The 26,884-nt window shown below is 38.2% G+C and overlaps 1 protein-coding gene across 2 annotated transcripts in view; it reads right to left on the bottom strand.

Annotated features, from left to right (window-relative positions):
- The window catches only part of LOC120535168 (ephrin type-B receptor 1), a 707,928-nt gene that overhangs the window by 218,145 nt on the left and 462,899 nt on the right, over positions 1–26,884 (bottom strand). For both annotated transcript variants that reach the window (XM_039762817.1, XM_039762826.1), the window contains exon 5: positions 22,979–23,314. In XM_039762817.1, the coding sequence (XP_039618751.1) occupies positions 22,979–23,314 (336 nt within the window). The remainder of the gene's footprint in view (positions 1–22,978; positions 23,315–26,884) is intronic.

The following is a 26,884-nucleotide window of genomic DNA, read 5'->3' as shown; positions in this document are numbered from 1 at the left end:
TTAAATATTTTGCCACCATTGTCTATAAAAACACATATGTTTAAAAGACTACCCTAGAAAATGAGTAATTCTGACTACTTAGTGTTAATTCGACAAAGTAAAATGTGCTCGATAATCACCCAGAGCAGCCATTGCAGTTAGAAAATTAAAATTAGAACATACAGCCCAAAAAATGTTGTCATGGAGTTGATTTCTGAAAGACCCTAAAGTACCACCATCTACCACATTACTTGGTAATTATTCCATGATTTTATAGTTCTCTGAGTAAAAAAAAAAATTAAAATTTGTGCCTATCCGTAACAAGTTTCCATCTGTGTCCCCATGTTTTTGTTGAAGAACTTAATTTAAAGTAACAGCTGGGATCCACCACACATCTACCTTACACTTAAATAAGTGTGCCTCTGTCATTCAATACATACTTATCCAAAACCAAAAAAACACTTTTTGAAATGTGTGTAAAGATGAGAAGTGACTAAAGCAGATATATAAAGGTTAAATGACCATAGTGTGGTAGTGTTGTAAAAATTAGTGCTCTTCTGTCCAACAGCATGAAAAGACTAGGAAAAGACATGAAAAGACTAGGAGCAAGATGGTGATATTACTAGGAAGTAGTCCTGTTTGTTAGGAAGTATAAAGGCAGGTTAAAGAACTGCCAAAACCCTTTATAACAGCATAGCATTTTTAGAAACCATAATTGAGAAATCATCTAATTCATTCATTACACTACCTACCAAAGTTGCATTGGTGGCGAGGATCACTGTGAGATGATTTTTTTTCATAATGTTAAACAAACAAATGTTCGGCTTGTTCTGTATGAGCCACCTTTATTTGAGGACCGGAGGTGCACATGTTAATGCTGTTATAACCCAAGCTGTGCCTGAATCAGTGCTATGAGAATTGTTGTGTCCCCTTTTTTTTAACAATATAATTTTTTTATAAATCATCATTCCTCTGGGCCCCGGACAAATGTTTTCTGTTTTATCAGTGCCAGATCGAACTTGAAAGTTTCCCTCCCCAGAGCTTGGGCTAGAATTTGATTATTAATTTCACAGGAATAATTACTTGGCTACAACCAACATGTCCTACTCTAATCTCTTATTGGTTGATTCAGTCATAATGTTGTCAAATTTGCAGTGTGCATCCATAAATAATTGTTTACTTTCTTTTCTGACAACATTGCAACTCTTTCATAACTGGCTATTATTCTTGGAATAAGGCAGGGGCTCCCTATCAGTATAACCACAAAGCCAAAGCACAGAGCTTTGGCGTCAGGCTAACCTTAACCTCATGACTCAAAGATACCTGCTCTGGAGTCAACTAATGGACTACAATTACAGAGCAGAGTTTTTACTCTATGATGACATCTTCTACAGTGCTTTGATAAAAAGAAGAGGCCAAGTCGGAATTAAAGGTGCGGAACATCCTAAAGACAGACTGGTCTGTTTGATTGGTGACTCTAAATTGGCCCCAAATGACTAAGTGTGAATAGATGAAGGAGTGTCTTCGATGGACTGTCACCCTGTTCTGACCTGTGCCAGATGCTGCTGGGAAAGCTGCAATCACAAGCAATTCATTTGTTCTCCAGAAAGCAGCTTATTTCATGAGAATTTGTCAGACATGGCATTTTAGGAAACTGAGAAAACAGGAAGGGTTCTGCTGCATAATTCATCAGAACGTAACAAAGTTCAAACTCACATTATTTTTTTAAATAAGATAAAACAAGGCCATTTAGAACTGCTCCATGCAAGGTGCAGAGCAAACATTTTCCAGTTCTGAATGATGACAAATGCCCTAAAGCCAAAACAAATGCTAAAGCTTTCTGTATTCCATGGCTACAAACCCGCAGCAGATGGCTGCAGCCACTCGACTCGCGGCACTTTAAAAATTTATATTCTCAAAATGAAAGCACATAAAAAATGCTGCCTTACTGCATAGAGAACATTGATCTTTGGTGTTGTTCATTTTCCAATTTTATTGTTTTTTTTTTTTTTGCTAAAGGAATGCATTTTCCATCTTAAATAATAATAAAGCCGATGGAACATTGTCCAGTTTCATACAAACATTCTGATTTTATTATAACATTTTTAATATAGCTTATTTTCTTAGGGGAGTGGATATTGTTGCTGGATGAGTTGTTCTGATAATGTAGTCTGAGGGATGATGCTGTTTGTGGGTTGATGCTGGGGTAGTTGACTAGCCAAAAAAACAAAAAATGATTTTATATAGCATCTTCCTTCCTAAACAGCACATCACTGCGCTTTATAGATATAGAAAAACATATACATGCTTAAAGTAAAAGAATCTGAGACAGATAAAGTGTAGTGCTAAAATAAAGATATGCTTTTTATGTAGTAATTTTATAGCAACCTTGTTTTTGTGCTCTAGAAAGAAAAATGTGTACAGATAAACAAAAGATAACAAGGTGAGCTAAATTTACAAGATAAATCATATTCATGACACACATGGAATTCCAATGAGCACTGACTTAAATCACATAACTAAGGATGTCACATTAATCATCATTTTAATATATGGAACCATTCATAGTAAACAACATCTCAAAGGCATTCACAGCAAAATATAATCAGTCTATTAATTTTCTGAACCTACTCAATCTAAGTTAATATTCCCAGGGTCTTTAGTGTCAGGATGGGGTGCAAAGTAAGAACCATCACTGAAAGGGGAACAAGACAATCTCAGGCAGATATCTAGCCAGGAATTATTTTTGGGATGGATTTTGCCGGTGGGGAGTTCATGAATCGTATTTCCATCTCTGATCAGTTGATATGTCATAAAATATGTTTGTAGGATTCGAACCTGAAATCCCTCCCTATCCAGTCCAACTCTCAGGGCAAACCCATGCACAAAACCACTCTCATACCAGCTCATTTTTGGGTTACCATTCAATCAAACACCCACTCGTTTTTGGGATAATGAGGAAAACTGAAGCATCCATGAAAAACAAACTATCTCCGAGAAACCATGCAACTCACTGAGATTTGACTTGATTACCAGAGAACGTAAAGCACCTCTATGTTATGATGTTACTTATGCTCTAAAAATAATGGTTCTTTAATGACATTTTATGGTTCTTTATTAGACTTTGTTGTTCCTCAGACAGAGCACCATTCATTTCTGTGGAATGATCTGTATATATGAAGTTGGTTCTTTTTTGCTTTGAAAAGCGTCCTAATATGCAGAAACACAAACTGAAATTTTTAATGTGTGGTAGGCTACCTAGCAGGGCACTGACAGATTAAGAAAACCTGGACTTAGCCTGTGTTACTGGGGTCCTTTTAAAATCATGACATCTTGGTATTTCACAAATCTGTTATCATCTGTTCATGGGTATTCACTGTATGGAGCCTGTTACAGATCTAAACAAACAAAGGTTCTGTCTGGAACGTTCATGTGGATGGGTCTTTTGGGAACCACTCTGAAGAACTACTCTGGCACCTTTATTTGTAAGAGTCTAGTGAAATACAACAGCTGGTTAGTTGTTACAAAAGTTGGTTAGTTCTGTTTCTACTGTGCTTTTTTTTGGTATTTATGAATTTTTAACTTTTTGTCCTATGCCTTAACCTTACTTTGGATTTGGGATTTTTGGGACTGTATTTACATAGGATTGCCTTACTGGGATTAATATCTATCTATCTATCTATCTATCTATCTATCTATCTATCTATCTATCTATCTATCTATCTATCTATCTATCTATCTATCTATCTATCTATCTAAGCAAACCCTTTATGTCATTTGTGTGCTACTGAGCTTCATCGTTTGACAGATCATTTTTGTTGAAATAAAACCCCTTTATTTTTTATTAAATGCTGTGTTTGTTCCTAGATTTGACAGTTTTCCCCTCAAGTGGACATTATTGAAAGTGTTTGAGATTCTAGAATGTGCTTTGTAAGTTATTGAAAATTTTCTGTTTTCGGACTCCTTGTTCACAACAATGAAATGGCTGCTTCAGCACTAAAGATTGTTCAAAATTATTCTGAATGCACTTCTTGCTAATTTTTGGATTACCTGGATTTTGTTCTCTGCTGTTGGTTGAAGGTACTGGTAATATTTATTGACTTTTGGAGTGACTTTTTAAGGAACACCCCCTTTTTACAGCTTTATTTTCGAAAACTTTCAATAAATCTTTAAATATTCAAGGAATTTGTGTGTTTCTGTTAGACCAGAAGTTGTTGCTGTTTTTCCCTCCATCCTTTTTGATATTTGTAACTTTAAAAGTCTTTGCTTCACCTTTGAGCATGTGCAGGCTGTAGTCTACCTTTGGAGTCTAGGGCCAAACTGCCTAAGTTGGTGAGAGCTAATAGTGTGGTGCAGAACTGTAGTGTAAAGAGCAGGTCTGGTTTTTGTTTTTTGAAGCCTGCATCCTTTCTTGATCCTTTTGTGACAAGATCACAACACCAGTTAGTTAGGATCATGGATGCATTGAGGGTAATGCAGTGTTCCCCTCCAACAAGAACACCAGAGTCACTTTTCCGCTTTCTACAGTCAGTGTCTTCAGCATCACTGGGCTCTAGACAAGCACTAATGGCTGCCCAGGAGTCTTAAAGTTTCTGTCATATTTTTCAAATTCTTTTAAGGCTTGTCAAAAGACATACCTACTTCCCAGTTGGGCTGGCAGCTGCTACTCAAAAAGCTAGCCCCATCCAGCCTGTGATCAGCTCACCGACAGTTGTATTTTAGCTCTGCCAGTGAATATCTACAATATTTAGCAAACCCAGTAATGTGCAATTTATTAAGTCTCAATTTTGATTTTTTGGCTTTTGGAAGGCGCAAAGGATTAATAAGAGGATACCGGACCTTCTTGGGACCCCCATGTATTTTTCAGTTTGCTTTCACCCACTAACAAATGAATAAATAGATGAAGAGAATGCTGCAGAACTGTGCTGAGGACTATAGCGATGCCAGCCCATACTCTCCTCACTCCCCCACCACAGTGTCACTCACACGCACAGCCTTGTTGTGTACGCACTCGCTCATTTGTTTACCAAGCAATTCCTGGCATAGGCCTTTTTCCTTTTTCTTTTTCAAATTAAGCATTTACCTTGATTGCTAGGTTGCTAATTGCAATAGCTGAAGCTCTTTAGAAGCGTGTGTATCAACATAATTAACATGTATATTAGATTTAATTATAGGACTGAGCGCAGGTGCAAACCTCTCTACATTTAGCTGAAACTTAAAAAGCTGAACTTGAGTGCTTTACTCGCCAGCATGCCGCCACAGTGATGATGATAAGAAGGGCTTTTCAGGTCCTGTCCCTTACACATTAATAGACACTATATGGGAGATTCATTCATTCAGTTTTGTGCCCTGCATTTTCGATAATGGAGTACGGGGGACAAAAGCCTATCCTGGCACCCTCTCACATCCACATTCCTTCATACTGTACTGGAACAATTTCGAGTCTAATCTGCATGCCTTTTCAATATGGGAGGAATGGAGTACCAGAGAAAAGTACTATATAATACTGTACAACAGAGTATGCACAGCTGGTACGTGGGTCTAGATTTGAACCCAGTCTCCTCGAGTTGTGTGGAAATAGCATTTGTGATAGCAGCATCATACTAACTCAACATTCAAATATTTGTAACATAAAGTACCCATAAACAAAAGCACAAGTATGTACTGCAAGCACCCATATTTAAAACCCAAATACACGGAAGAGAAACTTACAAATGGAAAAAAACATGCACACAAGGTTACACAGTGCACACAAAACATAATCATCTGTGCTCATATATGTACAACGCAACATACACATCCACACTTATGTAAAAAACACACATGTACATAGCCCAACCACTACCCACCCCACATGTGCCACAGAGATGGACAAACACTGACAAATGCATGAACACATCTGCACAGATTCACACATACTCCTCACACAGTACAAGCACATGCAAACAACATATAAAATGCACCTCTTTGGAAAATGGCACTGTAAATGTTCAGAGATGCGTATTATGAGGAGATTGTCCCCATGCTCAAAGATGAGCAGGTGATAATGTAAGATTGATGGCATTTCAATTAACATCCCAAACGTAGCCTGAGATGAAGACAATTGGTTAAATGAAAAGGATCCAGTGACATACAGTACAAATATTAATTTTATTGCTGATGATAGAGAGAAAGATACAAGTAGAACGATATGGATTCCATGCTGGCTGTTGAACAGCAGACCAGCTCTTCTCCCTGATTCAGTGGAGGGTGCATGGGAGTGTGATAACGCAGTCTACATGTCTTTTGTAGATTTGGAAAAACCATATGACCATGTCCTCGACACGTGTTGAGTGAAGTGCTGCAGGAATATTGGGCAAGAGGGTCATCCTTCTCTAAATGAATACAGAGACAGCCGTGTCAAATTTGTTTACTGTGGGTGTCAGACTCCATTAAGGCTGTGTCTTGTTACCACTCCTTTTTGCGTTTTCATGGGCAGTATTATCAAGATGTGACTGTGTACAGTCGTAGGAGTAGCACTGCTGCTTTACGCAGATGATGTTGTCCACTTTGTCTCAACTGACTGTAACTTTCAGCACATACTCAAGTGATTCACTGCCAAGTGTGAAGTGGCTGGGACAAGTGTCAGCATCTCTGATGCCATGGTTCTCTCCCAAATATAAAGGATTGCTCTCACCAGGTAAGGGGGAGCAACTTCCCTTAGTGGAAGAGGTCAAAGAATCTTGTTCACAAATGATGGAAAAGGGAACTTGAGATTGACAAGTGAATTGATGTGGCACCAGCAGTTCTGTGGTGGTGAAGCCGCAGCTGAGTCTAAAGACGAAACTCTCTGCTTATTGGTCGAAATACATTCCTAACGTTCCTAAGTAATGACTGAAAAAATCAGATACAAGTACAAGTGGTAGAAATGAGGTTTCTTCGTTTGGTGGCTGAGGTAACACTCCATGATAGGGACTGAAGTTCAGCGATTCAGAGTTACTGCTCCTCCACATTAAAAGGAACCATCTGAGGTGGTTTGGGCATGTCGAAACCATAGGGCAGCTAGACCTGCTCCAGGCAGGTCCAACTGGGCAGAGACCCCGTGGCAGACCCAGGACATGCTGAAGTGATTATATCTTTTGGCTGGCTTGGGAATGGTAAGGAATTCACCAGAATGAGGAATCTGTAGCTGGAAAGAGGGAACTTTGGACTGCTGCCACTATGATTTTCACCAGGAAAAGTGGTTAAGAAAACGAGAGGAGATGAGATTAGACACTACATGAAAAAGGTCAGCCTGATTGCACAGCAGTTAGCTTTGCTGCCTCACAACTTTTTGACCTCCAGTCCAATTACCAAACTGGAATTAGATCAGTGTGGAGTGAATATGTTATTCTTGTTTTTGTGAAGGTTCACCATTTTATTTCCACTGTTTAAAGATATGCAGTTAGGCTAACTATCAACAGCAAGCAGGCCCAGTGTGAGTGTGCCTAGTACTGTCAGTTTAATTTCCAGCTCCTTGAAATTGAAAATTAGAAAATAAACAAAGAATGAGTCCAGCAAGATGTGGTGGCAAATTTCTATGGTGTCAGCCCTGGAGACTTCACTTTGATCTGTGCAAAATAGATATGGCACACTAGCATAAAATGGCATGGTACACAGCAGGGTGGCAAGCAACTGTTCAGAGAGCTGGGCATCACAATATTCAGAAAGGTAATGGCCCTTCATCCAGAGCAGTGCAGATCATTTAAATGACCACGTCCATTCAGGAACAGGAAAGCTGGAAGGGACAAAGAACTCTCTGATATTTAATGGTGACAAAGTTGAATAGCCATTCCACTCGTGGTAATTTTGCTTGGTGTATTCTGTGCACTGTGTGTTTTGATCAATATCCATGTAAAACTGAAGTCAGACACAATTTGATATATAAAGAGGGCATCTATTGTTTTTTAAAAAAAAACTTCATATTTGGCTTAATATGTTCACTCTCAGCAATGCACCACACTCAGCACAGTTGATCCTTGCCCTAGCGTGTGAGCACCTTTCCTTGTATCTGAAATCGCTCACTTCAATCTTTAAGTGCAGATGCTGAAGAAAGAAGAAAAAAAATCGAACAGAAGCACATTGTACCAGAGGATGACAAATGGATGCCCGTGAACATGAAGGCAAAGGTAATGAAAAATCAAAAGGGGGAGAAAACATGCAAAACCAGTTAAAAAATGTGCAGACACAGAATAGCACATAGTTGTCCCTTATAATTAGTAGAGATATACAGTAGCCTTGTGAAGTAGGCCACGGCTCTTTTCTGCATGTTTTCTATCATTTTATTGAAAAATGCATCTTTGACCATTCTGTATTAACTCCCCCACTCACACACACAGACAAAGCAGGCCTTGGGATTTAATAAATGAGATATTTCACAAGCTCCGTCAGAATCCGGAGATAAGCGCATGCTGAGCTGTGGTCTGAATTGATTGAAAAAGACGACTTTCACACTTGGCTTCCAGCTTCAGCTGGGGGGGATGTTCACTGGGACCCTTGGACCATCTCCACACAACTCACATGCTTGTTTGTCACCTATGCAAGCTTTTGTCATCATGCCAGAAATTAATGAACAAACTGGCCTTAAGCTGCAGAGACCTCACTCCATAATTGTGGGGGAGGTGGAGGTCATTACTTGTCGCTGTAGCCTTGCCATACTGCCTGGGTTAAGTCCCAATCCAATTAAAACTAAGAAGCAGCCACTGGGTGGGCTATTGGGTGAGCAGAGCCACTTGAATTCTTGTTTGTAGCAATTGCCAAGATGCTCTCTCTAAAGTTCAGGAAAATTATTCTGATTTTTACAATACTGTATTGCAATTTTTATATATTTTTTTTACTATAAATATTTCTTAAAAATAAGGTTAAAGAGGCTTTATGGTATATGGTAGAATAAAAGTGGCTACTGGAATAACTGTCTGGTGTACAGTACACAAGTGGAACATATTTTAACAAAACAATTCCTAAAATTTGAAGTCACTATTAAACTCTTGGGCTTGAACTTTCTTCTCTCTCCAGACTGATAGATTCAACTCCAACTGGCAAAGACATCTTGTTGAGTCTTTAGATGTTCCCTGTTGAACAAGCTGTTGGAAAGGTTGAGAGGAAAAAAATGGAGGCAGTACCCTGAATTCAGAGGTTGGCGCCACATGCTCTATTGGAAATGCATGAGGAAAAAGAGAAAATAATAATGTGTTCTGTAAAACCCTAAGCCACATTCACGGCCATAAACAAAAAGTTATCCATCATCAGCTTAGTCAGCTGTCAAAACACTACATCTTAAAGAGTATGAATTCTAATGGGGTGACAGGATGGCATAGAGGTTAACCAAGCTGCCTCGGAGAGGGTTTATATCTCCTGTCTGGCTGTTGTCTTTGTGGAGTTTGCACTTTCTTCTTGTATTTGTGGGGGTTTTCTTCAAAGTATTCTGGCCTTTCTGCCACTCCTCCAAAGAAGTGTGTTAGGGTAGTAGGGGACTCTAAATTTGCAAAGTATGCTTGTGTATGTGCTGTGAGGAATGAGACTGATGCCCTTTTCTAATAATTTTTTCCCACCTTGGACCCAATGCTTCCTCGAAATGATCTAGCCTCCTGCAACCCTGAATTGGAATTAAACATGTTAAGAATGTTATTTATTTTGTATGTGCTTTTCTGTGATCTTTAAGGTGTCTTGTCTGTCTGTCTATGAAATCTGAGATTGTGTTAACTTAACTTTCTCCCTTTATTTATAACAGCAATGAAAGAACTGCAACTTAAAGCCTCCTTTATACCAACCTTACTGTGACTGGGGCTGCCAAGTTGGAAGTTTTCTCTTTTTTTTAATTTTCTTTCTGTTTAGTCATCCTGATGTTGTTCAGATTCAAGTTTTTGTGTGTATACATATCTGCGGTGGGCTGGCGCCGGTTTGTTTCCTGCCTTGCGCCCTGTGTTGGCTGGGATTGGCTCCAGCAGACCCCCGTGACCCTGTAGTTAGGATATAGCGGGTTGGATAATGGATGGATGGATGTGTATACATATTTTTATCTATCTATTTATTTATTTAAAGAGTTTCTGTAAAAGGCAAATTTCCATTGGGGACAAAAAATATCTATCTATCTATCTATCTATCTATCTATCTATCTATCTATCTATCTATCTATCTATCTATCTATCTACAGGGTGAGTACCACATTTCTCAAGGTCATTGCGCGATGTAGAGGCAGCCGAGTGGGTTGGGGTGGGGGTCCTTTGATAAGCAATACCTTATAGTTTTCACTCGGCAACATGCCTTGGTCCGGTGCGCACTGTGCTTTCACTCTCAAGGCGTTCTTCAAAAACAATGAATCCATAATCACTACGCAACGCGCCTTTACGAACGCACTTCAGTATTCCCCCTTCATGGTGAAATCCCAAATCGGAAAACAATTCTTCAGTTGGTGGCTAAATTTAGACAGACGGGTACAACAATGAACAGAAAATGTTCAGGCCATCCTCAGACTATATGAACACCTGAAAACATCCAAGCTGTAAGGGTATCAATTTTGCAATCTCCTAGACGTTCAGCATGCAAACATGCTTCTGCCTTTGGCATTTCCAACATATCTTTGAGGAGGATTTTGCATGAGGACCTTAATTTCCATCCAAACAAAATTATGTTAGTGCAGGAACTCACTGAAAGAGACTTGGAGAGCAGTACAGAGTTGTGCGTGAACATTCTGCAAATTGTTCATTGAGATGATATATAACGAGGCGCATTTCCATTTGAATGGTTGCATAACCATTTGCTACTGGGCTGAAACCAACCGCCATGAACTTTATCAGAGACCCCTGCATAGTAAGTGTGTTAGAGTTTGGTACGTCATTGCAGAATTTGGCATTGTAAGCCCTTATTTTTTTGAAAAGGGGGGAGCAACAGTCACCATCACTTCAAAACGTAACATTGAAATGCTACAGAACTTTTTGTGGCCCCAACAGGAAGAAATGAATGTGGTGGATCCTGGTTTCAACAGGATGGAGCAACAGCTCATTTATCGTAGAGATTCATGCAAGTTTTGCAGGAGATGTTTCCGGGGAAGCTGATCTCCCTGCGTGGCGATGTCAGGTGGCCTTCACGTTCGCCTGAACTTGCTCCGTGTGATTTCTTCTTGTGGGACTCTCTCAAGTCGAAAGTATACACACACCAGCCGCAAAACCTTGAAGCCCTCAAGTACGCTATTCACTAGAAAATCACCACTATTCCCCTTGAAATGGCCAAACGAGTCATGTGAGTGTTCAGAAATCGTCTTGAAGAGTGTATCGCTAATGATGGCCACCACCTTGAAGACATAATTTTTATAACACAGTGAAAAAATCTATTTTGTATACCCTTTTTTGTGTCGTAAATGAAATGTATTTGATCTTGTAGTGTTTTTGTAGAATACATGTTTGAAATGTGGTACTTCTTTTTGGCTCACCCTGTATCTATCTATCACAACATTACAAATATAAAATAATTATATGAAAACTGATATTTTTTCAAAATTAAAAATGTAGAAAATAAATTGCAAAGCTCTAGGCTTCAACGTTAAACTGCTTAAAAAGAAAGAAGGCTGGAATGGAACTGATGTTGACATTATTGAACTTAATGAGATAGTAGCAAGGGAGAAGCTGCAATATCATGGATTAATAATGGGCTATGTAAAAATGAAATATACTATTATGGAGTAAATAGAGTTGTACAATAAGCCATGGTCAAGAATAGCCCATGCTTCTCACAGTAGTGGCAATTCTTTAAAAAATGCAATTTAGGCCTCCAAGAAGGTGACTTTTAATGCCTACCCTTTTCTTTGTATAAATGACACATTCTATCTGTACTTTAATGAATGTAACAGCTTTTAGAATCAGGATATGTCTTTATGCATCACAAGATAGGGTTTTTAATTACATTCGACTCACAGTGGAAGTGTTGTTTGTAGAGTGCACGAATAAATGTAATGAAGACAAAAGCTGACCAGACATCCATGACACTGTGCAGTATGATATGCGAGGTAGCTATCCTTTTGAAGCTTCTCTATAAATGACTCATTAAATCTTGGTAAGTCCTAACTATGTATGTTTATATTATTGCAATAGATAGATATATAGATAAGGCACTCAGACACCCAGGTAAAGAAACAATGCCACTACCAAACCATCTTTACAACTGAATAATAAGTATACCATATTAAAACAATTTTTTTTTTCAATATCCCTGTTTCTTAGTGCCTTGCTTGAAATAAAAAGACTCAATTTTTGGAGAATATGAAAGAATACAGTAGTCATTTTCTTAAAAGTGTTTCGTAGACTTTGGGATTTTCCACAGGAGACCAATTTGACATCTTGTAACAACTAGACTTCCTGGTGGATTGGTAGTCAACCCAGAATTTGCCAGGCTCTCCTCCAGTCTGAGTTTTCATGCTGAAGCTGGTGGGTTTGATGCTTTCTTCCATAGACCTCACTGAGTGTTTCTTCATCTGTGGTGTACCAGTTACCTTCCTAGGTCAGTCCTTCTCAGGAAGTCTTTCAGCCAATGCTGAACTCATAGGGAGGCAGAGCATATCATGACTAAAGATAAACAGAAAGACAGCTGCATATATACTTAGGTATATACTTTCTTAAATGATTCTGGAATCTCTCATATATCAGCCCATTTTATAAGGTGCTCTTTTTTGATTTGGATATTTTAAAAAGTATATTTGTTTTTTGTACTTTAGTACATACTTTCAATATTGTGTTGACATTTAAGATTTTCTAAAAGTTTCCAAGTTTTTCTGAGCCTCAGTATTTGCCCTCTTCCTCCACTGTGTGCCATTATTCAGAACAGAAGGATCAAATAACCCCAAATAATATGCGACAACTCAGCACTCTCTGTCTGTCATTTTGGAGACCTTCTGGGCCACAAACAGACATTTGTTAACATATCTGGCTGACAAAGAATGTGATCTGCTGCATCCCAACTTGCACAAGTGCCAGACTGCTGAACCGAGACCAAGGTGGCAAAACCTGGCAGTTTTCAAAGGCAACACAAGTGAAGGAAGCTATTAAACCCTGCTCTTGTGGTGGTGCACTGATGCTTGACTGTTGGCACTGTTTCTTGGCAGTGTAGGATATCAGTGAAATGACGAACTCTCCAAGATATGGTTAGACTATTTGATGAACCTTTGCAAAAATTATGGAACATTTTGTGCTGGAATTTTGGACTCTTTTCCTCACAGTGCTGGATGACGAAAATTATTTTCTTGGATTAAAGTAAATATTTATCTTGCAAATGCCGTCTGATCTAAATATTGTACAACCTCAATTCCACAAAAGTTGGGACGCCATGTAAAATGTAAACAAAAACAGAATGCAATGATTTGCAAATCTCACAAATTCATATTTTATTCACAATCAAACACAGAATTACACATCAAGTGTTGAAATTACTATTTCATGAAAAATATTAGCTCAATTTGAATTTGATGGCAGCAACACAAAAAAGTTGGGACAGGGGCAAAAAAAGGCTGAAAAAGTAAGTGGTACTAAAAACAAACAGCTGGAGGAACATTTTGCAACTAATTAGGTAAATTGGCAACAGGTCAGTAACATGATTGGATATAAAAAGAGCATCTTAGAGTCTCTCAGAAGTAAAGATGGGCATAGGTTCACAAATCTGCAAAAAAACGTATCTACAAATTGTGGAACAATTTCAGAATAATGTTCCTCAACATAAAATTGCAAAGACTTTGAATATCTCATTATCTACAGTGCACAATATCATCAAAAGATTCAGAGAGTCTGAAAAAATCTGTGTGCAAAGGACAAGGCTGAAAATAAGTATTGGATGCCTATGATCTTCAGGCCCTCAGGTGGTACCGCATTAAAAACAGGCATGATTTTGTCATGGAAATCATTGTATGGGCTCAGGAACACTTACAGAAATCATTGCCTGTGAACAGAGTTCACAGTGCCATCCACAAATGCATGTTAAAACTCTATCATGCAAAGAAGAAGCCATATGTGAACATGATCCAGAAATGCCACCGTCTTCTCTGGGGCAAAGCTCATTTAAAATGGACTGAAGCAAAGTGGAAAACTGTTATGTGGTCAGATGAATTGAAATTTTAAATTCTTTTTGGAAAACATGGACGCCGCATCCTTAGGACTAAAGACTAGAAGACAGTCCGGCATTTTATCAGTAATGAGTTCAAAAGCATGCATCTCTAATGGTATGGGGGTGCATTACAGCCTATGGAATTGGCAGCTTGCACATCTGGAAAGGCAACATCAATGCTGAAAGGTATATACAGGTTTAAGAGCAACATATGCTCCCATCCAGGCAATGTCTTTTTCTGGGAGACAATGCTAAACTGCATACTGCAACTATTACAACAGCATGGCTCTGCAGTATAGGAGTCCAGGTGCTGAACTGGCCAGCCTGCAGCTCAGACCTTTAACAATTGAAAACATTTGGCACGTCATGAAATTAAAAATATGACAAAGGAGACCCAGGACTGTTGAGCAGCTAGAATCCTGTATCAGACAAGAATGGGACAACATTCCTCTCCCAAAAGTCCAGCAACTGTTTCCCCTCAGTTCCCAGATGTTTACATACTGTTGTTAAAAGAAGAGAGGATGCTACACACTGGTAAACATGGCCCTGTCCCAACTTTTTGTGTTGCTGCCATCAACTTCAAAATGACCTTATTCTTTTCTAAAAATGGACCATTTTCTCACTTTAAACATTTGATATGTTTTCTATGTTCTATTGTGAATAGAATATGGGCTTATGAATTTGGCAAATCATTGCATTCTGTTTTTATTTACATTTTACACACCGTCCCAACTTTTTTGGAATTGGGGTTGTAGCTCTGTTCTTCACTCAGTAAAGCAGCTTAATAATTAACATCCACCTACCAGGCCTCTTCCAGATCAATTCTTTGTGACATAAACAAAACTGTCTTGATACATCATATTCAGCACACTTTGCACTGTCAGCCGCCTATGGTAATAATCTACACATTTAGTGCTAAACTGGAGCTCACATTTCATAAGATGGTGCTGTGCTTCTATCTGCAACTACTTTGTTGGATCACGTACAGGCATATGAAAGGACAGGACAAAGTCATAGTTGAAATGGATGAAGTCATATTACTAATAAGTTCTTTTGTTAAGGAGAAGTCATGAGTTGCGGTTGAAAATTCAATTGCAAGAACTTATATGCAGGAAAATGTAACAGACAGAATTACCATGAGATTAATCATACTGGACGGCATGAAAGCTACACAGCCATTATTGTAAATGTCATTCTGAAATGCAAACCATAATTAAAGAACAAACATTACGTCAATAGTCTATTTCTAGGAAATTAAGTACAATAAAAAGTAAGAATGCTGAAAAAATAATGTGAACTCTGCTTATCTGATGGATAGGCTAGAAATCAGACCGGACACACAATAGGGCATCAGAAATCTTTAATTTTTAGGTAATTGGTTATGTGGTAATAAAGAACACTACACTGGTGGGGGCAAGAAGATGGTGAAGGGTGCACCACAGATTCAATTATATTTATAGTAAAAATAATGTGATTAAATTATTTGGTATATACTGTAGTGAGAATTATAGCAAAATGACACATTTTATTGGCTAACTAAAACGATTACAATATGCAAGCTTTAGTTAGCCAATAAAATGTGTCATTTTGCTATAATTCTCACTACATTCATAATGGCTAACACGGTACAACACCCTAGTAATATTGGTATATACTGTAAACACATGCATGGTACCACCATGAGCTGCCAGAACAGCTGCAAATCACCTTGACATAGATTTTGTAAGTGTCTAGAACTGCAAAGAATGATTGAATTCTTTAAAGAGAATTCCATTGTTTGGACTACACTGGATACTTCAGTCTGAGGTGCCACTCCAGTATCTTCTATAAATTGACTTTTGGGTGACTGGGATGAACAATGCATGTGGTTTAGATTGTTTTAATAGATTCCAATCTGTTCAATGACCACTCATTGCATGTGGAGGAAAGGAGATTATGATCTATACGATTTCCTAGAAAATTTTAAAAAGATGTAATACTGTGGCTAAGTTTATGGAAGGAGACACAGAAAGGAGAAGCAAAAAAAGTCACAATGGCCCCAAGCTGACTCTTCCCACTGCTTTGCCTATGGGTAGCTGGTTATAGTAGCTAAGTAACTGGACATAAAACCAATTCAGTTCCCACATGTGGGTAAGTATGTGACTCTCAAAAAGACACCTAACTTGCTTCAATGGTAAAGAATATCTGTACACAGTTTATCCGGAAACTATAAGTTATCCTGTGGTGTGCTGGGCTGATAACTTTACTTCAAGTGAGGCCCACTGAATCAACAAGCTAATTACAAAGGGCGGGCTTAGTTATAGGAAGCACTCTCGATGCCATGGAGGTAAAAGTGAAGGAGAGAATTAAAACAAAACTGGATGTCATTATGAACAATTCTGCACATCCTCTCTCTGACAAACTAACACTGAGGACTTTCAGTCAATGAATTATTTAGCAAAATGTGTCAAGAAACACCACATGGTTTATTTATACTAACAGTAGTACACCTGCATCATGCCTCACCATGACTGGGACTGCCAAGTCAGAACTTTTCTTTTTTTATTTCCCTTTATTCATTCTGGTGTTTGTTCAGACCATAGTCTGTCTATCTATCTATCTATCTATCTATCTATCTATCTATCTATCTATCTATCTATCTATCTATCTATCTATCTATCTATCTATCTATCTATCTATCTATCTATCTATCTATCTATCTATCTATCTATCTGTCTGTCTGTATGTCTGTCTCTGTCTGATGTAGTGCTCTGGCTTATAAACCCAACCTTAGTATAAAGTACCAAAATCAGTAACCAAGAGCTCCTCAAGAACAAGCATTTGTCAGCTTTCAGCTCGTAAACATAAAATGGCAGCTTAAGATTTTTTATAAATACAAATATTTATTGCATAAAAAGTCTCTATTTAACAAAAGCTTCAAAGAGAGCAGAAGTTTCTTGAAGTAGGCAATCCAAAAGCGAACAAACCACAAAAACACAAATCCAGAAGAGATGTCAAAAAACACAGCAAAGGTTCAAAATACACATAATCCAAAAAATAAGCATGATAACAATAATCAGTAGACCTCACGCTATCTATCTATCTATCTATCTATCTATCTATCTATCTATCTATCTATCTATCTATCTATCTATCTATCTATCTATCTATCTATCTATCTATCTATCTGTTTGTCTGTCTGTCGAGCTTCAGTAAAAAGCCAAATTTCCCCCTGTGGACAAATCTTTGATGACTTGGGGAATGGCATTAGACAAATATAAAACAGTAATAATACTACTAATATGCTCTCTGAGAGAATCAATACTCCTAATTAGGATGCAGTACTGGGCAGCGGAGTAGGGTATGTGTTGGGCAGGACAGGCTTTTGGACCGAAAATTTTACCCGGGCATGTATGTAACTGGCAAAAGCTGAAACAGATGAGAGGAAAATAGGAAACTGATTTGAAGTACATTATTGCGTGGACAAATATACAATTCACCCCACTGAACATGCCAGAGTCCAATTCCTCTGTATTTTTTTCTGTTTAATCATTTAGTATTTAGGAATTTACCTTTGCTTGTTTTTATTATATTTTAAAATAAACACCTTTAGTGTTTTATTACTTGGGTTCTTTGGTTCTTTCATCTTGATTTTCAAAGATACTACAAGAGCAACCACCTATTGCCACAATAGCTGTACTGAACTTATTCATAGGAGCAATTATATAGTTTGCCCTAGGCGAAAACCTGGTAGTTTCAGACGTAATCTACAGTAATACCTAGTACTGTATTTCACTGCCATGTGCAGACAGATGTGATTCACCTTTCATTTCATCTTCCTTAAGGCCAGACCCTGGAGCAGAACTGCTGACTTGCTGACTTGAGGTCTTTGCTGTAGGAACGTTGGTGACAATTCCAGTCCCTGTACTTTTGTCCTTTATGCTGATGTTTGAAAGGTTAGGTGAGCTGGGATGTCGTGCTAGGTAAAAAAAGACACACCTGTGAAATTGATGCTGTGTGTCTTCAGGCAGAGTAGACCTGCCCTGAGAATAAATTCATTTTATTTAACAGTAATCTACACTGGGCAAAGATATCCAAGTGACTCTGAAGAAGTATTAATGTGTTTGTCCTCCTGCTCCACGGCTGAAGCATACATTACTGTGCAAGTGGAGAGCTAAAATACACTGAGCTGAGTACTCCGAAACACTGATGCTATTAACCTCAAGAATCTAAGCAAAGCAACAGCGTGCATCTGTCACCCATATATGACGCATTGCCACCTCCGTCAGCGGACAGTGTAAATCAATCAGAATGACCTATCTAATGTAGAATAAAAATGCTATTGTTTAATAAATAAATGGTATCATCAATGTTCTTGCTCATATCTGTCAAACGTTTTGCGCAAGTAAACAATGAACTGCAGTATCGAGTCACTAATTGAAATGCATGCATGCAGCAAAGAGGCCAGCAGGGTGCCTCAGGAAGCTCGTCAGCAAACAGGAGTTGGCCTGCCAGGTTATAAATTCTTTTTCCATTTTGTATTTTTTTTTATCTGATTAAATTCAAAATATACTTGAATTCAATAGTCCTATATGCTTCTATTTATAAACTCAAATATAATATAGAAATTGATTGCAACAAAAGACAATTGCACACTGAGCTACTAGATGAATTCCGATAGACAAAGAGTGGTTATTTTAATTATCCAGTGCAGGATTTCCTACTAATTATAAGTGCAGGGTGCAGAGCAGTGTAATTATGCAATATGTACTGTACATACACTGTAATTACTGTATATGTATTTTAAAATATATATTAACTATGTTAAAAATAAATCAAGTGGAAGTATGCCATTACTGTAAAAAAGGTATGCCATACTAATCCCTGTTCTCTGTAACTACAGTCCACTACTCTGTCTTAACTTCCCTACGACGGCAACCAAGGCCCCCTAGCATCAGTCACATTGAATAAAGTGTTATGTGCATATTTAAATTCAGCTGTCTGCTAAAGACAGGACATTAAACATGCAACACAACCCCAGAATAACTGTGGTAGAACATCCATATCTGTCTAAGACAGGAGGAAGATACTTACCCTAGGGCATTTATCATGGCATTGCTTATGAAATAAAAATTACAGACTTCCAAGTATGTTAAGCTCCTGGAGTGGCTGGGCTGTTGTGTCTGCATCATGTCTGTTCTCTCAATTATTTTTTAAGGAATACAGTATGTAGTATATGATCTTTCAAAAAAAATCATATGAATTTGCCTTGTAAATGAAACAAATGAGTTCTTTAGAATCTCACTCAGCGAATCCTGATTTCATAAAAAGCCTTTAATTACAGAAAACACTACAAAGTGTCTTACAGTCTCCATCTAGTGAATGAAAATTTAATATAACACTTTTCATAATGAATAGCCTCTTAAATTGCATACAGCTCCATACATTATAAACCTGCCTCTTCATCGAATTTCTGAGTCTGCTCATTCCAATACAAAGTTGCAAAGAAGCAGAGACTGTACAATGTGGGAACCAGCTTACACACACGTTCATTCATCTACTCTCATTCATACCAGGCTAATTTTGAAGAACAATTTAACCAAACATGAACATCTTTGGGATATGACCTGAGATCAGAATATCCAGAGAAAAAACTGCTGATACCTGAAGAAAATACAAAAGTGCCTAGGCCGGAATTTAGTTGTGCTAACAAGTTTGGCACCCGACTTAAGTCATATATTATCTTTGAAATGTGGGAGAAAACTGGAAAAATTCAGGAAAACTCACATTGCCCAGAGAGAAAATTCAAAAACCCAGAAAGTGTGACTAGCAGTCTGAAACTTTGAGGTAACAGCCCTATTGGTGGGCCACTGTACTTCGTAGATATTATCATATATGTATTACCATATACATCTTCAGCTCTCACTGGATCAGTTCGCAGCCAAGTGTGAAGCGGCTGGGATGGGAATCAGCACCTCCAAATCCAAGACCATGGTCCTCAGCTGGAAATAGATGGATTGCCCTCTCAGGGTTGGGAGCGAGATCCTGGCCTAAGTGGAGGAGTTCAAGTATCTTGGGGTCTTGTTCACGAGTGAGGGAAGAATGGAGTGGGAGATCGACAGGCGGATCGGTGCGGCGTCCGCAATGATACAGGCTCTGTATTGGTCTGTCATAGTGAAAAAGGAGCTGAGCCAAAAGGAAAAGCTCTCAATTTACTGGTCGATCTACGTTCCTACCCTCACCTATGGTCATGAGCTGTGGGTAGTGACCAAAAGAGCGAGATCGCAAATACAAGTGGCTGAATTGAGTTTCCTCCACAGGGTGTTGGGCTTTCCCTTAAAGATAGGGTGAGAAGCTCGGTCATCCAGGAGGAGCTCAGAGTAAAGCCACTGCTCCTCCGCATCGACAGGAGTCAGATGAGGTGCCTTGGGCATCTGATCAGGAATTCTCCTGGACGCCTCCCTGGTGAGGTGTTCCAGGCACGTCTAACCGGGATTAGGCCCCAGAAGACCCAGGACTCGCTGGAGGGACTATGTCTCTTGGCTGGCTTGGGAACACCTCGGGATTCCCTTGGAAGAGCTAGTAGAAGTGGCCAGGGAGAGGGAAGTCTGTGCATCTCTGCTCAAGCTGCTGCCACCGCGACCCTTTCTCTGATAAGCGGAAGAGGATGGATGGATGGATGGTATTACCATATTGTATTCTGTTTGCAAATTTAGTATTGACTTACGTCGTGAATAGAATAATAACAACTACCCACAAGCTAAACTATAAATGTTATATTCTCATTATTTCTTGTCCCTCTGCCTACAGGTGAGTCCTAGTTTATGATCTGCTTTGCAGTTGGTAAGACATGAAGGGCAAACAGTTTCAAACTGTATTGAATGTACCATACCGTACCGTACAAACATACAGAATGTACTCATGTTTGACTCATGCTGGATACTGCTTAGTCAACAAAGTAGCTGTTCAGTTTTGGGAACCTGGAAAAGACACAGCTATACATACCATGTCAAAGAGTAGAAGACCAATATTTTGCAAGTTTACAATATCCAAAACCTTATTAGGAGCATATTGTACATGTGCAGACTGGCAATAAGTAAACTATGAATTGCCTTGGGTTCCTTGAAGTTGTTGAAACAAATGATAAGGAACAAACCCTATGGAGACACCATAAATAAACAGAAATATTATGGTTTTCTGTTTGGTGCCAGTTCCGACTATATTACACATACCTAACATGTCTGTGCCCCACTAAGCTACCCAGCAATGTGAATCCCTTTAATAGAGATGTGTTGATGATGTCCCTTGCAGATAAAAAAAAAATGTCTCTTGTTTACCCAATTCTCTTTGCACTATTCATTCTGCTCTGAGTTTGCCTTGTCTTGGCTCTGACCCATTTTCATGGGGTTTACATGGCTACAGATCACAAAGATGATGAAATGCAATGCCTTTGATTTTGAAAGTCACCAGTTTGACATGTACAGTGCATGGCAGATGATTTAGCCGGATGACCTTGTCAGAGGTGGCTTTCTGTCACAGGATTTCTCAGCTTGATTGCACCTTGCATTGCTCTACACAGGTTTATATATTCATGAAAGGATTATAGAAATGAAAAATGCATTGTTGAATGCTACATCCAGGGTTTGTTTTATTGTCTTTATCAATTAAGCTCAAAGTGGTCTATGGGTTGCAATTACTGTGCAAAAAAATTCAGACATTCTAAGCCTATCTAATTGAATTACAGCTGTTCAATACGTGCTTCTTTGTGTTTCACACTTAATTGTATTCATGCAACAGCAGACGCTGAGGGGGTAGTGTGCCTCAAGTCAGGTGTTCTTTCTCATTGTTCCCATAACAACTGTTTATAATTTAACCTTCCAATGCCATTGAGTGTCAGATATTGGTGGTCAATTCCAAGCTTGCAGGCTCCCTAGACACACTCCAGTTGCATATCAGACTAACATACCAGTCGATGATATCTTCCCTCATTATCAAAATATTCTCCTCAAATATGCTTGCAGGCTATGCCATTAATGCTACAGTTACCTCCTGAACTGGTCTTCAATGACAGATGTCTGGGTGTGTGCATCTGGGTAGTGGATTTCATAACAGGCTAAGACATCATCCAAAAATCATCTGTGCATGTTTTGGATATTGGAAATCCTCAAGACTGCTCCTTGCTTCTTCACCAGTAGGACTACCAAGAAATAACTTTCATTATACTGTAAGGTATAACGTCAAAACACCAAATTGAACTGAAATAGGCTTCATCTGAGCAATCAAACCAATCAGCATCAGCGATGAGATTGCATACACAATTGACCCTCAGGCCATACTATGAAATGCTTCCACTTTCTTAAAATGTTTAATGTAAAAAAAATCTTTAATGTGTATCATTGGGCGAGTGAAAGTGTCGGGACTAGTAGGGTAAGGTAACTCAACAACATTAAATAAATCAATTTCTGACTTACTGCCAGATTTAAAGGCCATATGATTGGATGTCATAAGACCAGTCATATTAGACTCAAGTTGTCCTTCCCTCTACAATCTTGGAGTTTTCACACCAACATCATGGCACTGACACTGAGGTTTACAACACTATCTAATTGCTGGATTTAAAGTGTCTTGAATAACTATATGGTGATTGATGAATATGATATATGAACTTTGCACTGGACAGAATGCATTGCTTTTGCTTGCACAGAGTACTAAATTGTATTGTACACTACATGTTTTATTGGTCATTGAAGAATGCACACTTCTTATAGCTCATTCTATTTATTATTGTCTATATCAGAATTGGGAAGGTTAAAAGTTTAAAAATAAAGCTCACATAATCCTCTTCATTCTCATTTTCAGTGGTCCCTTGTCCTTGAACTGTATTCTCTACATAAATGCCTTCATATAGTGCACTCACCTGCTTGGTTGGTAGTGATGTTGACAGAGACGTGTTGAGGAGGGTAGGGACTTTTGCTGGACACCCCATTTACTGCCTGGATCTCAAAGGTGTAGAATGTGTGGGCCCAGAGACTGCTGATGAACACTCTGGTTTCTGTGAGGCCTAGCTGCCGGGGAACAAACTCAACATTGTCATCACAGCGAGAGCAAGACTTGCGGTCAGCGCTGCACTTCTTGCAGATTATGTTGTACATGATATCATCACGGCCTCCTGATTCTCGTGGGGGATGCCACTCCAGGATGACTGAAGTTTCATTCACAATTGAAATCACATTCCTAGGCCCAGAGGGGACACCTGTAGCAAAGAAATAATGTGAAATAATTAATTAATCACGTAAATAGGTCAACTATAATATGTACAGAAAAGGAATGGATGTCTTCTTCTCTATCATATAACGAATGAAATTATGAACTGCACATGTGAGCAAAAGACATAATCACAAGCAGAATATAACAAATTAATTTTGTGTTGTGGAACAGAGAGTGACAGACTGTGTATCACTGCAAGACTGTGAGATTTCCAGGACAGATATGGCTGAAGTAATGTCCCATTTCATGACGAAATGCAACAGCTTTATGCCTTATTTGTTTTCAAAATAAATAGCTAAAACCAATGTTTATGTTTTAATGAGATAAATAAGTCTCTGCTTCATCTGTTGGAAAGGTTTAAACGGTGCAGTCATCCACTGGACTCTGCTCAACCTAGGGAAGACCAATATATTACTGTTTGAATTTGTCCAAATTGTAATTTAGAATGACTTTTTAATGGTACACTAGAGCCAACCTCCATATAACGAGGAACGTTTGATCAGTGTTTAAGTTGAAAGAATTTTCAATTGTCTTTGCTCATGAGGAATTAAAGTAAGTTCAGCAATTATGGCCTTTCTGTTAATAGTGATGGTAATTACCCACTGAGCCAGGAGTGTTCTAATGCCTTCTCTCTTCCTTCCACTTCAGAATGAAATTTTGAAATGGCCATTTGAAATGAGCTCTATACTGAGTTCTCATCTCATCTGAAGAGATGCATCCAGAACTTGTTGTGTGTATTTTGAATATTTAAATACTCTAATTATTCAGGGTCATCGGTGTGGTGCCCCAACTCTTTGACATTTGACATTGTCTTGCCTCCTCTTTACAGTATTTTATATATATAGTTTCTCTTTCTTTGTAAAGTTTTAATTTCCCCCTGGTGACAAATAAAGTACTGTACAAATCTATCTATTTACAGTAACTAGTTTAACCTCAACGGATCATGTGCCTGAGATACTATTTGAAACATCTTAAGGAAATGTTCCACCAAAAAATTATATTTTTTATACAGTATGTTATTTACCCCATGTTGTTTGTAGTGATGGTCAAGAAACTTTTTGAATCTGATATTTTAACAGCAAAAAGGACATTACAAATTTTTTTTTAAAAATGGTGACCAATACTAGACAACAGCAAACTATATCAAAAACATCCTTTAAAAAAATTTCACATTATTAGTGGTGCATAATCTACATGTCCAGTCATCCAGTAGTATGCTCACAACATGCAAAACACATGTGTTTTTAGCTAAAACATTGTTACATAAATAACTAAGGAAAATAAAAGTAGTCCACAAACAGTTGGGTCGTACTTTTGAACTGAAAACTCACACATTCTTTGACGTGAAGTGTGGATTATACAAGCAAAGTGAAATTTTTTCATTGACCTTTTTGACATTCTTTCCTGTTCTTCAATATTGATCTCCATAACCACTCATTTTATCAGAAGTCTTTTCTCCATGGAAACGTGTGATTCAAAATTTTTCTTGACCACCACTAAAATCTATATAAAGAAATCATTTTAGTGTGGAGCATTCTTTTAAGGTTACAAGTGATAAAAAAAATGGAAACCATACCGAATTCACATTGTTTTGATGTATTTATACTCAGTTTTTTGGGTTCTTCCAGTGCCCTTTCAATATCAATGTCATTTAAACTCAAATATGCAATACAGTGATCCCTCCTCGATAGCGGGGTTTGCGTTCCGGAACTCCCCGCGAAAGCTGAAAATCCGTGAAATAAAAACCATACTTTTATATTGTTATTTTTGTATTGTCACGCTTGGGTCACAGATTTGCAAAGAAACACAGGAGGTTGTAGAGACAGGGACTTTAAAACGCTGCAAAGAAACATTTTGTCTCTTTTTCAAAATTTTAAACTGTGCTCCATGACAAGACAGAGATGACAGTTCCGTCTCACAATTAAAAGAATGCAAACATATCTTTCTCTTCAAAGGAGTGTGTGTCAGGAGCATAATGTCTTCAGGTCATTTGAGAGTTGTTTTGTGACCCCTATGTTGCTACTCTTCAGAGAAAATTAAAGGAGGAGGGAAACTTACAATTGACCCCCTTAAATACTCTTTCTCATTATAGGATTCACCTGTGTATGTAGGTCAGGGGTCACTGAGCTTACCAAGCCAATCTGAGTTCCAATAATTAGTTCCAAAAGTTTTGGAATCAATAAAATGACAACGGTGCCCAAATTTATGCACCTGCCTGATGTTGTTCGAACAATTATTGCACACTTTCTGTAAATCCAATAAACTTAATTTTTTAACTTCTCAAGTATCACTGTGTGTGTCTCCTATATGATATATTTAACTGACATTTTTTATCGTAACGACCAACGATTTATACAGGAAAATAATGACTATTAACAAGGTTGCCCAAACTTTTGCATCCCACTGTAGCAGATACACACACACATAGTAATACTGATTTAAACAAAAGAAATAAAAATGATCATAAAAAGGCAATAAAAAGGAATTTGAACCCCATAAAAGCAGTCATGACAAAGCAAAACACATATGGGGCAGAGTGTGTCAAACAAAAAGATATTAGTTCATCACAGGGCATAAATAGTCATACAATAACATTCAAATGTAGAGTGATTTGGTGTGGGTATTCCTATACGGACATTTCACCAGTCATGCTATGAAAGAACTCACGGGAATCTGTCAAGTATCTGCCAAGGCCAGGATTGGTGTTACATAGTAGACTTTCTGTACCCATCTTAGCACCCAGTGGCTACTTTGGCCACACTGAATGGGACCATAATTTATGTTAATGCCCTACATGAGAAACTGCAGCTCAAATCTGATTTATCACAGATTTCTCGTAAGCACACCAATTATTGCCTACAAATTTACAAGGTCTAGCTACATTAGTTCTAGTGATTTAAGTTTGGCTCCAAGTGTCCATTGCGTGACTGAAATTAATATTAGATGAAAAGGATACATTTTGTACATGGTATAGTTTATTTTCTAATATTTAAACCTCTACTTAGAAATAGCAAATCAAATAGCAGACTTCCAAAAGAGTCTATATTATATTTACTATATTTATTTTGTAATTGCATCATACTTGTCATAACAGGGCTGATCAGGTCTTAGGCATGTCAGAAGGAGATAAATGGGCCATGGCAATTGAGAAGCCTCTTTTGCAATATTGGCATGTCTAGTTTGAATGGGCATTGGGGATATACATATTCTTATATCTATTTTGTTAACATTTTCTTTTTGCCAAAGTGTGCTTTTATCAGCTGTTTCACCAGGAAAGCAGCAGGGGTTCGCTGCCAAATTAGCCCTGGCAGGCACAAGAGAGGCCATGATTATGCCAGTGATTGACGTAATTGCAGGGATCTGTGTTAAGCCCTATACACAGACACACTAAATAGGCGCTTAAAGAGTTGCACATAAATTTGCTTGGATTTTCTCTTGGGAAACGCATGTCATAAATGCACGTTACCCAAATTCCTTGGTGTCAGTCAGAACAGAACACTAAATTATTGTCAATATTCACAAAGAGAAGAAAGACACGGCTGAAACAGGAAGATTC

Source organism: Polypterus senegalus, chromosome 1 (genome assembly GCF_016835505.1).
Source record: "Polypterus senegalus isolate Bchr_013 chromosome 1, ASM1683550v1, whole genome shotgun sequence".
Classification (NCBI taxonomy): Eukaryota; Metazoa; Chordata; class Cladistia; order Polypteriformes; family Polypteridae; genus Polypterus; species Polypterus senegalus.
The sequence above is the reverse complement of the archived record's forward strand: the minus strand, read 5'-3'. Positions and strand labels throughout refer to the sequence as shown.